Below are 16,286 nucleotides of genomic sequence, written 5' to 3'. Positions count from 1 at the left end.
AAAATTCAGCCAAAGGAAAGCAGAACCAAAGTTCATAGTACATGACTTGGGTCAGAATCTGGAAAGCCACCCTAATGCAGTGTGACTCAAAGCACAGGCAAGTTTGAGCTACGCAGATGCCCTGGCAGCAGTCCTTAGAGCAGGGAAAACAACAGATACCCCCCAAAACTGACTCTGAGGGTAACCACTGCATCATCGCTACCAGATGGAGTATCCAGGAGGCACCAGCTGTGCCCATGCCTGGGGCTGCCCGTCATTGTCTCTCAACCCTTTCAATGGGCAGTGAGCCAGCTGCCAAGGAGGCAGAGATGGCCCAGAGGGACCAGTTCCAAAGCGAGAACAGTTCAAGACCCATGCTCCCTGTTCAGATCAAAATGTACCTATTCTCGGGGCCAGAGAGACGGCTCAGAGGGTAGGAGCTGCCAAGCCTGGTGACCCAAGTTCTGTCCCCTGGACCCACACAGTGGAAGGAGAAAATCAACTCCTGCAGGGTGTCTTCTAACCTCCATGTGTGTTGTGGCGGGCACAAATGGTGCACACACACACACACACACACACACACACACACACACACAAAAATGTAATTTATATAATCCTTTTCATCCAAGGCTTCACATTCCTCAGTACATTGCCACATACATGGACCTGGTTTTGAGAGGCTGTTAAACTAAAGCCAAAGTCTGAACATTAAAGATGAGTACTTCTGCCTCACACCATCTCCATCTAGGGAGACGTAGCAAGCTAGTATGGTGAATTCTAGAAATACTAACTTTTCCCCGTTTTTGTTGCTTTTGGTACAGTGTTTAAGTAGTTTAAGAAGGAACGTGATTAGGAGACCCAAGATGACAGGTGAGATGCAGTCACAATCATTCTACTCAGTCTTGACTCTCTTTACAGTGGGGGACGGTTAATGTAGACTCATAGCTGGTTAAAGTGCTGAGGAAAAAAAGTGACTGTTCTCAGTTCTAAATGGGACATCTATATCCATCCCATCCAAAGCTCAGAGAACATCTTGGAACAAGGGGGTGGAAAGGATGAGAGAGCCAGAAGATGAGGGGGAGGGCTGTGAAACGTCAGCGGTAAGGATACTTACACTAGACTGAGCCAATCACGGTGAATCACGGGATGGAGGAGGGGCTCCTGAGGCCCGGTTCCTCCCTGGGAAGCGGCCAGCAGTCAATGGTTGGCAGGTGGTCGTATTCCTCAGTCACTTGTAAGTTGACCCTGTGCTTGTTGCTTTTGGTCAACTGGACACAAACCTAGATAAGGTCAAACCTGGGAAGAAGGAACCTCAGTTGAAAAAACTACCTCATCAGATAGCCTGTAGGCAAGACTGTAAGGCATTGTCTTGACTAAGGGTTGATGGAGGACCAAGCTCACTGTGGGCCATGCAACCCCTGGGCAGGTGGTCCTGGGTTATATAAGAATATAAGCTGGGGCTGGAGAGATGGCTCAGTGGTTAAGAGCACTGACAGTTCTTCCAGATGGTCCCGGGTTCAATTCCCAGCACCCATATGGTAGCTAACAACTGTCTGTAATGTCAAGATCTGACACCCTCACACAGACATACATGCAGGCAAAAAACCAATGCAAGTAAAATTAAAATAAATAATTTTTATTTATTTATTTATTTTTGGTTTTTCGAGACAGGGTTTCTCTGTGTAGCTTTGCATCTTTCCTGGATCTCGCTCTGTAGACCAGGCTGGCTTCAAACTCACAAAGATCTGCTTGGCTCTGCCTCCCGAGTGCTGGGATTTAAGGCGTGAGCCACCACCGCCCAGCTAAATAATTTTAAAAAAGAACACAAGCTGAGAAAGCCATGGCAAGCAAACCAGGAAACTGTTCTCCAGTGGCCTCTGCTTTATTTTAGTTTCTGTCTCCAGGCTCCTGCTCATACCTCCCTCAGTGATGGACTGTTAAGCTGTAAGATGAAACAGACCCTTTCATCCCTAGGTTGCTTCTGGTTATGGAGTTTTATCACAGCAACAGAAACTCTAACAAGACACCCCTGCTCCAGGGAGGAATCTCTACCCACACTCACATAAGCAACCCTAGTTAAATGAAGTGAGCCACACATAAAAAGACTTCAAAGTAGGGGGGACTTGTTGAGAAGAAGTTCAGTGGGAGGGAGAGGGGAACTAGCATGGGTAATGGGGGTGTGATCAAAGTACATTATATAAATGTATAAGACTGAAAGACTAAGTTTCACAAAGTGATTAGAAGACCCTGGCTGAGTTGCCAAGCCTCGTGCTGGTCACAAAACCAACAGAGGATCACAGTCTCGTTAGTTGAGTTTACTTGAACTAATTCTGAGAAGTGTGAATGCAGGAACGTGGAAGCCAATGACCTGCCCTGAACCTGATGTGCTACAGGTTAATTGGAGGCCAAGACTCAAATAAAACCCCAGCATGGGCCCCAAGCAAGCCTGTGAAAGGCTGTCCTGGAGGGCATACAACTAGTCCTCTTGGATGGAGTAGTACATGTCTGTATCCCAGAAGCAGGGAAGCTGAGGCAGGAGGGTCGAACTGGAGGCCAGTCTGAACATTCTTTCTCTAAATGTATACACACACACACACACACACACACACACACACACACACACACATACACACTTTTTTGTAACATAGCAGTTAAAATCAGTGTAACTCCTAGCCCTTTTCTACTGTGTGTGTATATATGTGTGTACTTAATTTTTCGAGACAGGGTTTCTCTGTATAGCTTTGTGTCTTTCCTGGAACTCGCTCTGTAGACCAGGCTGGCCTCGAACTCACAGAGATCCGCCTGGCTCTGCCTCCCGAGTGCTGGGATTTAAGGCGTGTGCCACCACTGCCCGGCCTGGATTTTTTTTTTTTAATTAAGAGATTTTCTATTCATTTTACATACCAACCAGATTCCCATCCTCCCTCTTCCCAACCCCCCAGCCTTTCCACCCAACATCCCCCCCCCATTCCCACCTCCTTCAAGGCAAGGTCTCCCATGGGGAGTCAGCTGAGCCTGGTACATTCAGTTGAGGCAGGTCCAATCCCCTTCTCCCTGCACCAAGGCTGCACAAAGTGTCTCACCATAGGCACTAGGCTCCAAAAAGCCAGCTCATGCACTAGGGACAGCTCCTGATCCCACTGCCTGGGGGCCCTCTAAACAGTTCAAGCTAAACAACTGTCTTGCTTATCCAGGGGGACTAGTCCAGTCCATGGGGGCTCCTCAGCTATTGGTCCACAGTTCATGGGGTTCCACTAGTTTGGCTGTCTCTGTACTTTTTCCAGTCATGGTCTCGATATCCCTTGCTCATAGAATCCCTCCTCTCTCTCATCTATTGCGCTCCTGGAGCTCTGCCTGAGACCAGGCCATGGATCTCTGCATCTGCTTCCATCAGTCACTGGTTAAGGGTTCTATGATGACAGTGTACTCAGCCATCCGATCACCAGAGTATGCAAGCTCAGGCACCCTCTTGACTATTGCCAGTATGGTGGAGTCATCCTTGTGGATTCCTGGGAACCTCCCTAGCACTCTGCTTCTCCCTATTCCCATGGTGTCTTTGTTTATCACGGTATCTCTTTCCTTGCTCTCCTGTACTTTTTTGTGATGTAGTAGTTACAATTAGTGTAATTCCTATTCCACTTCTATTCTCTCACACACAATTTCTTTCTCTTTTTGGAAATGCAGTAATTGCCATCAGTGTAATTCCTACCCCCAGTTTATCCAGACTGTGCTCAGATCTAGAAGTCACCACTCCATTTTACCGACACCCACTGCCCACCGGTGCGAGGAGGCTAAGTGGGCCTGAAGACACTTTGCTTCATCTGTTTCATGGATCCCTCTGGCTGGTTGTAGACTTGCAATTCAAGAGGGATGTCATGCACAGCCTTCCTAACAGACGACGTCCCTCGGGGCTTGTTACGGATGATGCAGTTTATCGTCTCAAGGAGCTGCAGATTCTAATCTGGAAGATCTGTGAACATTTCACTGTGGCCCCTGGAGGATGCCACTGGATGATACAGACTCTACACAAATGATCAGGGTGTGACCAATTCATTCCCTGGAAGCTGTGAGGGATAATAACGACACACTGAGCTTTGTGACTCTGATTTTTATTCTCACAGGCAAGAATTCATGGGGCCGGCATGGGGCTCCCGGTGAGCTGAGCTCAGTGCCGAGGGGACTCTCGTCCTGAAGAGGGTTGAGGCATTCTGAACTTGGAGAGGTCCATGTTCAGGTCTAGGAAGGTGTATGAGTTGTAGTCATGATGCTGTAGGTTCTTGTAGGTGGTGGTGTTAGGCGACTCAGGGACCAGAGTGGACTCTGTAGAGGAAAGCGACAGAACTGTCAGATATCAGTCCATCTGAGCACTCAGGAAGCAGAAGTCTCCACAACTCCAGTCTGACGTGTGAGCAGTCTAACTAGAAGAGAGGAGACCTCGAGGTCCCCCTTGTCTTCAAAAACAATAGAGGAATAACCTGAAAACGTATGCTGAAATTTATCACCTTACCAGTTACGGTAATCACAAAGTACACAGAGGCAATGCTGTCACCCTGAGACTCAACTCTAGCCCTGCCACGGAAACCTTCCCTGAGATTACATCACAGGCCTGCCGGGAGACAGGACGACTCTCTGCTTTGTTTTTAATAATAAAATGGCAGTGTCTAAACATCTAAGAGAGGGGACAAGGTTGCTTCGTCTCTGATCTAGATCGCAGTACCTCACCTTACTTCTGCATCTCTAGGCCCTGGGCTCTATGAGTTTGGTAGGACCTGGAATTATGGACAGACTTCCAGGTCATGTAGAAACACACAGGAGAGGAATCATGTCCCTTCGCATGATTTTATCACATCACATCTGTTTGTGATGGAAATCGTCATCACGGATCTGAGAAAAATCTGAGGGTGACATCAATGATAAAAGGAACAGGGGGACCAGGGAGGAGGGTGCGGTTTTGCCATTTTTACTTTTTGGGGGAAATTGTTGCTATCTTCATGGATTCATAGACAGAAACAAACACACACATTTAGCCTTTTATCTTCAATGGGGAAGATTAAATCCATGTACCTGAGCACTCGATAAACTTAAAATTCCAAGTGTGGGACTGAGGCAAAAGGAAACCGCTCCTCTGCAACATGAATGCAACAAACAGGAGACGAGACAAAGCTAGCGAGGGCCCAGGGCAAGGTCCGGGCTCAGACTTCCCGGCTCTCTGGAAATCAGGGCAGCAGAGCTGTCTCAGTTTTTCCTCACACGGCACGAGGAACAAACACCCCAACAACTTAAACACATTTCTCTATTCCAAACCCCGAAGCGGATTCTCATCATTTAATTTTATAAAAAGAAAGGAGAAGGGTATCTTATAGAGCTGGCCTCTTCTCTGCCTCTGCAAGCTCAAGATCTCCAGTGTGGTGAAGGCATACCTTCAAAGCCACGGATTCCGTAGTTATTACAGGAGAGGCGACAACAGATGGAGCCGGCGGATTATAAACTCCAAAGCAGCTCACCTGTAAGCACGGAGCTTCGGAGAAGGACCACTTAGTGAGCCTTAGGTGTCAGACAAAGGGGTTTGGGTGGAGGGGGAGCAAGTTTGCTTGTGCAGTGTGGGAAACTGAGCAAAAGCCCTTACTCACTGGCTAAGCCCCCACACTAAGCTACATCGGCAGCCCCGTGAGGAGTTGCTGTTTCCCCCAGAAACAACCCAGAGACCCCCCCAGTCCTGTATTTTCATCCTGGGTTTGAGGCACTCCTTTCCAGTTGAGATCAAATCTGAAAATTGCCAGGGTCAGAAAGGCAGGTCCTGAGGTCCTAGGACAGACATCTGGCATGCACTGGGTACCTGGCAGATTAGTGAAAGAAGGGAAACGGAAGAGGAAGGAAACATAAATGCTGTCAACATCCTGGAAGAGCGACAGTTAGCATGCCAGGTGATGCAGGTTAGGCAAGGGTGGGCACGGCACGGCACGCAGGTACAGGAAGAAGGCCTTGTTAGCGATGCTGCATCTTAAGAAACTCTCCAGAACTGCAGATTCTAAAAATCAGAGAATTCCTGTTCCCCAATGAGCTGCCCAGAGGATGTCACACATTCACAACACCACGCAGTATGTCAGGAGGCCAATCCCCCTTGAAAAGCTCATTAGAAACTCACTGTAGAAGATTAAACAGCCCATTGGGTTGTAGCTGTGGAACGATCATGGATGCAGTCCATGGCTGCCTACCTGCTAACACTTGCTTCAATTCACTATGCACCAAGTTGCTAAGGCACCTCTCTCGTTCAGTCCACCTGAAGGCTATCACCAACAAGTGACTGCTGCTCCTGACCCATGCATGCTCCACAGGAGACTCTGACTTCCACCCAGCAGGATGCTGGGCAAGTTCATGAACTGTGTGCTTGGACACCCTCCAAGGCTAAGTGTGGTGATGCTGAATTACCGGTTTCCAAAATTTACACTGTCTAAGAAATAGTTAGACAAGGCCAAGTGCTGCACACCGAACCTAGCACCTGGGAATCGGAGGCAGGAGGATCAGGAGTGCAATGTCAGTGTCAGCTACCGAGCAAGTCTGAAATCACCCTGAGCTACAAGGGATTCTGTGTCAAAAAAAAAAAAAAAAAATTAAGATTCCTTTCTAAACACACAGAAACGCAAGGGGGCTCTTTAGAATCTATACACCCTAAAGGACAAGGAGAGTCTGAACCAAGGCAAGGAGTACCCTGTGTGTCGTCTGGGGCTTCCTGGGGTGGGCCTGCATCAGTGGGCGGGGCTTCACCGGCTGCCTCCTGGAACCTCCCCTCCTGGGGTGGGCCTGCATCCGTGGGCGGGGCTTCACCAGCTGCCTCCTGGAACCGCCCCTCCAGCTGTGGTCCTGCTCTCTCTTCCAAGATATCTTTCTTCTGAACAGGAACTGTCTTCGAATAGCTCACTGGTTTCTGATCTTCCAAGGTCTCCTCCTTGGCCGTTGGGCGGCCTTCGGGCACCTGCTTCTCCGGGCTTTCTTTTCCGACCAGGACCCGGGGAGAAGCTGCCTGCCGGTCAGGCTCTGGCCCTCTTGGTTCCAGATGTCTGGTTCCGGCCCTGGGCGCGGCTGCCGGCAGCTGTTCTTCTGCACTGGCCTCTTGTGTTCTGGTTGCGGACGCTGGGCCACCAGTGAGCTGAGCAGATGACCTAGCCTTTGTACGGTCGGGTAACATTCTTTCGGCTTCAAATGGCTTTGGGCTTTCCTTCCTTATCTTACTTGGCCTCGGCTTCTCCTGTGGGTGTTCTTCCTTCGCGGTTTGCTCCAAAAGCTCACTGGACTGGGATCTGGATGCCATGGGCTTGGATTTGGTGTCTTTGCTGTCCCCTACAGGCTTGGTGATGGTTCCTTTCTTCTTTGGCTGCGGGGACTTCTCTGGGTAGGCGAGATCTGTGTGTGGCTTTTGCACCTTGGCCCTTTCTTTTGCAGGGACTGTGATTTTGGGGACTCCGTTCCGGAAGGGACGGGAGGCCTCTGGTTTGTAAAACCCCGCCTTGCCTTTGCTGGTCACTGGGGGATCCATGTTGGAGTCATGTCCCTCCCCATCAGAGTCTGAATCTGAGGAGTTGGAGGAGGAAGATGAGGATGAGGAAGATGAGGATGAATCACTTGTCCTCTTCTGTACATGCCGCCGAGCCTCTGAGTCAGAGCCCTGTACTCGGGGCGGAGACGAAACTTTCTGAGGAAACTCTACCAAAGTCTTTCTTGACAAACGCTTCGGAAGCCCTTCATCTGTGAGCGGCAGGCTGCCACCGCGGTGTGGGCCGGCTACAGCCCCACCTGTGGTCTCCACGGATGGGTAAGAACTGCGTGGAGATGCACTTTTGGGCAGTGGCGCTGCGGGGTGGGTGGCTAGGAGCTTGCCCCTCTCCTCTGCTCCCACCACATCTGGGGAACGGCACAAAGAGGAACATTCATTATTTAATGAGCAACTCACAGCCATAGACATTGCATTGCACACCAGCGTATCATAGTGTTGTCCAGGTAACTGACCTGAGGTCGGTTCCAGGAACCTCCCCACAGGCTGGGGCAGCAGTAAGAGCGGGCAGACTTGCCTCTGACCGAAACCTTTAAGGAGGGGGCTTTCTCACCAACAAGAGCCACCAGCTGGCTCCATTTCTCACACTCACGGCTTCCCAGATGATAAATTTAAAATGATCACACTCAAATTTAAGACAGTTAAACTCTAATGCCAGTATTTTCCGCTGACTATTCACGTTTTACAAATGTGTGATTTCTTGAAGCGCTAAGGCCGCTCAAGTATTTGGTGCTTTTTCAACAGTAAAAAGTTCAGAGTTTGACCTTCCTAAACAAAACAGCAGAAGTACAGACAGGAGTCTGTTTGGAATATGGGTAAACACATCCCTGTGAGGAAGAGAGTGGAGGAGGATACGGGTAAGCTTATCCCTGTGAGGAAGAGTGTAGAGGAGGATATGGGTAAGCACATCCCTGTGAGGAAGAGTGTGAAGGAGGATATGGGTAAGCACATCCCTGTGAGGAAGAGATTGAAGGAAGATACGGGTAAGCACATCCCTGTGAGGAAGAGTGTGAAGAAGGATACGGGTAAGCCCATCCCTGTGAGGAAGAGTGTGGAGGAAGAAGTGGCAACAACTTTTCAAGGAAAGTTGCCCTAAAAAGGAAGAAAAGTCCTCAAAATCCCACAGGTCACATGGGGATTTCTTCAGCCAAGGAAACAAGTTTTACAAAGCCAGAAAGTCTAAAATAATTTAACACCATACATATCACTGGAAACAGATGTGAAAGTACAGAAAAGGCAGGATAAATTCTAACAGAAAAATCTTCCATTTCATAGTCATTTATGAAAGAGCAAAAAACAAACAAACAAACAAAACCCACATCGATCAGAACTAATTTCAGTTTTCTCGGGTGTCAATCTTTCTAACCATACGGATCAGAAGAAAATCAGAGGACAAGTTATTAACATGGGAAACTACCTTCCGAACCTGAATGGAACCAAACCTTCTCCAGATGCACAGCTCTAGAGAGTCCTTAAGCTGGGGCTACCTCTGGACTAAAACTTCCTGCTTCCTCCTCCGTGGTAGAATCAGGACCCCTCACCCACGGTGTCATGATGATACCCACACAAAGGTTCAGGGACCTACGGTTAACTGAAGGAGCAGGAAGAAAAAAGAGTGAAGGTTCCAGGCCAGAGGGACAGGCCTGTGGAAGGCAGTGACCAGAGCCAGAGCAGTGGGTGACAGCTGAAACCCGCTGGTTCAGACCCGCTGGCTCAGACAGGCCCTGGCCACTTACCGTGGGGACCCACACGGTGACTCAAAGAACACACGCTCCAGGCCACGCTGAGCAGTTCAGCAGAGCATGGCAGCACGTGCACTCTCCGTCTCCGAGCTTCAACTGCACAGCTCCGAATTCCCAGCAGCCACACGCAGGATTTCCCTAGGCCAGCTAGCCCACTCGTCTACACCACGGGCACTTCTCTGAGCTTGCCTCTTACAAATAGGAGACAACCTCAGGGCTGGGGTGTGGCTCTGCTGGCACAGTGCTAGCTCAACATGCACAAGGTCCTGGGCTCCCACTCAGCACTGCACTAAAGCAGGTGCTGTGGTACATGACCGTGCTCCTAGCATTCTGGAGGGGCAGGAGGATCCTAAGTTCAAGGTCACCCTCAACTACATAACAAGTTTGAAGCCACCCTGGTCTACAAACATAAGGTTCTATCTTAAAATTAAAGAAGCTCTCAGAGGGCTATTTTAAGTAGGAAGACGATGGACTAACTCTTCCAAAACACGTTGACGATCTGGGGATTTTGTTTTTATGCTCTTGATTGGACTCAGGGTCTCATGCACTAGACAAACTACCACTGAGCACTATTCTCCTTAGTTAGCCTTGGAGATTTAGAAAATTATAATGAGTTATAAAACTATATTACAGGTGCTGAGGAGTAGCTCAGTGATAAAGCATGGGCTGGGCACATGCAAGGCCCTGGGTTCGATCCACAGCCTCCCACCCCACAACTCACACACACAAAGAAGAAAAATTGACATCATAGGTTATTTACCTATGAAAACAGAAAGAACATTCCAGACAGGTTTGACAAGGAGACTTCACCGTACGGAATGAGAAGGCCTGAACAGTTTCTTTTGTTCTCGTTGGCTACAGGAAGAATTCCAGGAAAGGCTAACGGATGTAGGGACTGGTTCTGCTTTTGATGGAGGGTCAGTGTCCGGCCTGCCCAGACTCAGCCCTGGCCTCATCTTTAAGCCTCAGCCGGAAGCCTGTCATATGGACCTGTAGTTGCCACCACTACCCAGCACCCATACCAAGTCTGCACTCACCAGTGCAGTAGATCACAGAAGGTGAATGCGGCGTCTGAGAAGCAACTTGGTGTGTGGACACAGGATGCAGCATCCCCTCATGGCGTTCTAGCTAGAGACTGGCTTTCCTCAACAAACTGCCTAACAGACAACCTGCTGCCCCCCCCCGGACTCCTGTGCAGGCTCCTCTCAGAGCACAGGAGGGGACATGCAGGGGCCGCTAGTTCTACAGAGAGAGACATGGCAGCCTCCACAGTCAGGTCTACAAATACTACCTAACAGCGCCAACCAGTGCTCCCTACTGCCTCCCCATCTCCTCTCGGGGCACAAGTTTCTGAATCTCATTTCCGTTTGGCTGAAAACGGAGACCGCAATCTTCAAGCTTTCTGTCAACGAAAAGATGGCTGCTGTGCATTAGCGGGGCTGGAGAGATGGCAGGCAGTTCAGAGCACCTACTGCTCCTGCCGAGGGTCCACTTCCGTTCCCTGCTCCCATGTTGAGTGGCTCCCGACAGCTGGCAACTCCAGCTCCAGGGGAACCAGTGCCCTCTTCTGCCCCCCTGTGGGTGCTCGACTTATAGCCACACAGCCACATAAATAAACGTGAACATACGTAATAAAGTGAATTAGCAAGCCTACAATACTCCTCTGTAGTGTCGATGGTTTATAAAACTAAAGCAGAAAACAAGGCATACTTACAAAGGTACTTTAAACGAGGCCTGTAAAGTCACTTAGATTTCATAGGCTTAGGATTACATGTGTGTAAAGATTAAAAAAAAAAAAAAAAAAAAAAAAAAAAAAAAAAGGCAGCAGGAGAATCTAGAGTTTTGTTTTTTTTTTTTTGCCCCCAAAGTAAGAGGGTACAGTGATTGGAATATAGACCGTGGCCAGAATGTCAAAGTCCAAAGCAGACCGCTCTGGTGTGACCCCCTCAGCTACTCATCAGTGAGAAGTGATGTGCAGGTGACAGGCAGGAAGTGTTCAGAACAGCACTCCCTCCACACTGTGGCTATAGTTAACATATCTAGCCTCTAGTTTCAGAAACAATGCATGTTTAAGCCTGGACTGGAGCCTGAATGGAGAACTAACTTTGGCTTTATACTCCTTAAAGAGCTACACAAAAGCAAGGTGTTTTATGGCACACACTTGTAATCCCAGCACTCCGGAGGATCAGAGTTTAAGACCAACATGTACTACATAGAGAGACCTTGCAGAAGAAAAAAAAAACCTGAAAGAAAAGTAACGTGGAAGTGGCTCAGCCAGGAACTTATGGATCTATACAACATGGCCTGTGACCGATTCAATGAACAGCACAGAGAAGTCAGGCATGTCTCCCAGAAGGGCCTGAGGGAGCACCCTGGGACTGACGTGTGCCGGCAGCTTTCCTTAGGAAGGAAGAACATGCTACTATGTGAGCAAGGCATAGGAAATAAAGTTACTCTCAAATTTTCCTCAAGGGTGGTTCCTGATCTTTGGGCTGGAGACCAAGAGCAGATGCAGGGAGCCCCAGGGGCTACCAAAGCCACTCTGGTTCTGATGGTTTCTAATCCCTGGCACTTTAAGGAAAAACACAGGCCTACATGTGGCTATTAGAAGCATTATTTCTTTTTCTCTGTACAGAAATCTTTTAAGTTATATAAGTGTAATATGCAAAGAAGACAATTTACTTCTGAAGACCATCTTCAACCCCAAAGTACACTGCCATTCCCAAGGTGCACGAGTGGACAGACAGACAGACGGACAGACGGACAGACCACATCTCCACCAGCCCCCCACAGCACCCAGGGAGGTGGCAGAGCTGCCAGCTCAGATGGCGGAAAGGCCAGCAGCAGGAGCTCCATGGGAATCCAAGGCCAACTCTCAGGCCAAGTCTCCCTTCACAAACCTTCCCAGGATGACACCATTTCCACTCACACGGACGGACACTTGTTCTTACAGAGAAGGTTCTTGGGTCCTAACACCCGTTTAGTCTAAAATCATGTATCTAGAAGACAGGATTATAGACATAATTCAAAACTCCACCAGAGAAGAGGACATGGTTAGTATTGACATCCAGGTCACTCACCAGTAACGGGTCATAAGCATTCCAGGCTATGCAAAGCCCTGGGCTGGATCTACAGCATGCAAAAATAAACATAGACCATGCCACATGCAGTCCACAACTTAACAGACATTCTTGTTGCAGACATTTCTTAGGTATACTGGGATTCTATGTTTTGTTATTGCTATTTTAAAAAGTCCTCATGTTTAAGATTTCTGTTTTTCAATGCACCCAAGTGGAAAAAAGAGTATTGTATTTTAAAATTAGGCAGGTTTGGACAGGGCTGAATCACGTCCCTCTCGAATTCAGGCCAAAACATCTTTGCTATGTCTCTGGGTGCTGTACGGCTGATGGAGATTTGGGGATGCATGTGTGGAGAGAGCATGAAAGGCTGTGGGCAGGCACTCTCTAAAAGTACAAACATTTAGCACCCACTGGTGGTCAGTACCCAGACAGGGAGAAAAGAATGGACTCTGTATCATTTCACATACCTCAGTCGAGCAAATGCTGTTCTAGTGAAACTCAGCCCCAACTCAATTAGCACTCCACAGTCCCGCGTTAGGACTTGTCAAGGGGCAGTTCTGCATAGCCATTCAAGAGTGGATCAGGACTCCGTGAACCAAGAAAACAAAATTCAATGGTCCTACCTAGTTCGTGACCCATTGTCAACAATGAGCAAGGCATAGGAAATAACGTTACTCTCAGAATTGAAACATTTCAAACGCACTGCACTTCCCGCTGGCTTGGAGGGAGGCTATCCTATACTGGCACAGAGAGGGGAAAAGGTTAAGACTTGTGCCAGAAATCAAAACGATTTCGAAAAGAGCTGGAAGCGGACCAGGCACCAGCTGAATGCAGCGGAGCGGAAACACTGGCTCCTAATCCCCTCCCGGGGGTCCTGATGGTGTCCCCTGATGGTGATGGGGCATACCAGGAAAACCTCACTAGTCTTGGAGAGACAGGGAAAGCCAGAAACCAGGGAGAGGAAAGCAGGGTGGGTTCCCACTAGTTCACACAAGCATGGGTCTGGAGAGCCCGGGAAATGCCCAAGCTCTTCTGCTCTCCCTGCTGAGCTGAGCATTTAGAAAGCAGCACTCTCCATCCAGAGCAGTAGTTCTCTACCTGTGGGTCATGACCCCTTTGGGGGACTGAATGACCCTTTCACCGGGGTACCTAAGACCATCAGAAAACACAGATATTTTTACATTATGATTCCTAACAGTAGCAAAATTACAGTTATGAAGTAGCAATGAAAATAATTTTATGGTTGGGAGGACTGTATTAGAGGGTCAAAGCATTAGGAAGGCTGAGAACCACTGATCTAGAGCAAACACAGTAAAAGACTTTGATACCACTGAGGTGTTGTTGCCGATCTTACATCTGATTATAATACAGACACTGGGAAGATTAAGAACCTTAGGTTACGTGGCTGGTCAAACTCATTTCATGCTAATGACTTTGCATTCTTGGCCCCTCCCAGACCATCTTTAAAATCTCACCTGTGGGTGCACTTTGACTCTTGGGATTTGGTTGTCTTCCCCCTTCACTCTTGCCTGACTCTGTAGAGAGGGGCACCGTAGAAGGCAGTTCTCGGAACACCCTTGCCTCCAGGAACACAGCCTGGGGAGAGCCAACAGGAAGGATGACAGCCAGTATAACGTGAGTACTATATGTTAATATATATGTTAATATTCACCACGCGGCACATTTATTACAACTTTCATAACATGAGATGTATGAAAAGTACAAAAAAAAAAAAGCTGCAAGAAAAATAAACCCAAATTCCAGGCCAGGGCAACCACCATTAGCATCTGGGTAAAGAAAAACATCTCAGTTTCCCCGTTCTCTGCAAAAAGTTCCCAAAATGGAAACTTGGAAAATTTTTATTAAAAAGAAAAACTTTGCCAGCTTCTTTATACAAAGCTTCAGGGCGTCCTGGTGAAGAGTCTGGTCCTGCAGAAACCTGGGGCTCAGAGGGTAGGACGCGGACCAGAGGCAGGTGCTGCTGCTGGGAGAAGCCCACCTGTCCTGCAAAGTCCCGGTTATGCAAATCTGTACTGACATTGGGGAGAGGAGGGAGGTGCTGGCCTCTGGGCCTCTGATGGCTAGCTGCAACCTTCATTGCCAGGATCCTGGATGCAAGGCCGAGTCCAGACTCCTGGGTCTAGCTAGACAGGGCAGGCAGTTTATGACACCACTTATTTTGTTACTCTACAAAATACTATGTTTCTTTTTGCAAAATTATCTCCCTACACTTAGTAGCACTATCTGCTAGGAAACAATGTAAATAATTGCCTCAGAAAGTTACAGTGTAAATGGGAAGAATCTTAACTGTAATTCCCCAGGCAACCACTCAAGTATGTGCTAGATCCCAGGATGTTTCATGCCGGGCCCAGAAAAAAAATGAGGAAAACTTCTATTTATATTTGATTTTCCGCGTGTGTACAAATTATGTGTACTGCCACACGCTGAAAAAAAAATCGCTGGGAACAAGATACCTGAAGGAGTAATTAAATAGTGCCCATCTAGCGACGGGGACCCTCTGTCACCTGTATTTTATATTGCTGTGGGCACTTCCTGCTTTGAGGCTGGTTCAATGACGGCATTTGACAAAGCAAGCGCAGGGCCCTGGATTCCATCCCCAGAACCCAACCCCAACAAACCCCAACACTGGTTTTGCAGAGAAAGCCAGGTTTAGTTTTTAACTAAAGAGCCTCAGCTTTGCTCTTGCAGAGAAAGACCTCTCCGGGTCAGGTGAACACAGGGCCTGGGACCCCTCACCGTGGCACCAAGCCCACGGGTACAGCTGAGGGTCAGGCTACGGGCCGGGGAGGTCGCGCCCGTTCGCCCTTTACCTTCAGTGCCCGGATTCGTCCTCCTCGAAGCAGGAGAGCCATGGTACAGACGCAGCTCGCTGAGGTCGCACCTAGGTACGTGACCTGCGCGCGCGCACGCACCACCCGAGGCTCCGCCCTGCGTTCACGTTCGCCAATCACAGGCCAGGGTGGGTACAAGCGTCTGAGCGCGCATTCAGGGAGGCCTTCCGAGGCCACGCCCCTAAAGGAATTCACCAATCCTAGGTGGGAGCGCTTGGGGTCCGCCCCTGGGCAGGTCCTGCTGCAAGTCCCGCTCCCCTAGCCACCTTGGCCTGATCTCACCCTTAACTCTGCAACCTACCCATGTTGTACAGCTAGAATCATGCCCTTAGCGTTTCTGGTTCGACTTGAGAGTCTTCTGTGTTTGGTGAGGTTTTTGTGAGTTTGTTGTTTGTTGGGAGATACAGCTCGGTGAAAGTGCGCTTGCCCCGTAGGGGCGTGGCCTTCCACGTGCTAGGATTAAAGGTGTGCATCACCACACCTGGCTAAGATTTAGGTTTTTTTTTTTTTATTATTTTCCATTATGTGTACATGTATGTTTCCGAGTGCGTGTTTGTGCCTATGTAGATGAGAAGATGATTGCAGATCCCCCTGGAGCTGGAGTTACAGGAAATTGTAATCCCATAGAGGTCGGTGTTGGTGCGGGGAACCAAAGTTGGGTCTTCTCAAACAGCGGAGTGCACGCCTACCCCTGAGGCACCTCTCTAGCTCTGCAAGAGGTTATTTACAGTGCTGCTGAAAATGAAGTAGAACAGAGAGCAGATCATGGATTCAGGAGTATCTGTAGAGAGGATTGCTCTGACATGTCCCAGTCAGCAAAGTGCTGTGGCCTAGATTGTGCTGGAAGCAGAAGCTGCTCCTCCATTGTTAGCTCTGTCCAAGGTTCCACAGCATATGCCCTCTGCCTCTAGGAAGCAGCAACTAGCAGCTTTAGACCAGGGTTGCGGATGGAGTGGTGGGGGTGGGGGTGGTGGCTTTCACTTTTCCTATGGGGTCACACAGAATTCTGTGTGAGCTACTAGGATCTCTGTCTCCTAAAGGTTAATTAAACTTCATTTAAAGAATACTGGAGGATTATTTGGGT

The 16,286-nt window shown here is 48.7% G+C and overlaps 1 protein-coding gene across 1 annotated transcript; it reads right to left on the bottom strand.

The window, feature by feature from the left end:
- Positions 1–4,071: 4,071 nt before the first annotated feature.
- Ndufv3 (NADH:ubiquinone oxidoreductase subunit V3) lies at positions 4,072–15,316 on the bottom strand. Its single transcript, XM_028885062.2, has 4 exons — positions 15,182–15,316; positions 13,826–13,946; positions 6,688–7,878; positions 4,072–4,299 (listed from the first exon to the last, which is right to left on the bottom strand). Exons 1-4 carry the CDS (start codon positions 15,221–15,223, stop codon positions 4,145–4,147), a joined length of 1,509 nt encoding a protein of 502 aa, XP_028740895.1. The 5' UTR covers positions 15,224–15,316; the 3' UTR covers positions 4,072–4,144.
- Positions 15,317–16,286: the final 970 nt, after the last annotated feature.

The sequence above is a fragment of the Peromyscus leucopus genome, chromosome 16_21 (genome assembly GCF_004664715.2).
Source record: "Peromyscus leucopus breed LL Stock chromosome 16_21, UCI_PerLeu_2.1, whole genome shotgun sequence".
Classification (NCBI taxonomy): domain Eukaryota; kingdom Metazoa; phylum Chordata; class Mammalia; order Rodentia; family Cricetidae; genus Peromyscus; species Peromyscus leucopus.
This window is presented reverse-complemented; position numbering and strand designations above follow the sequence as displayed.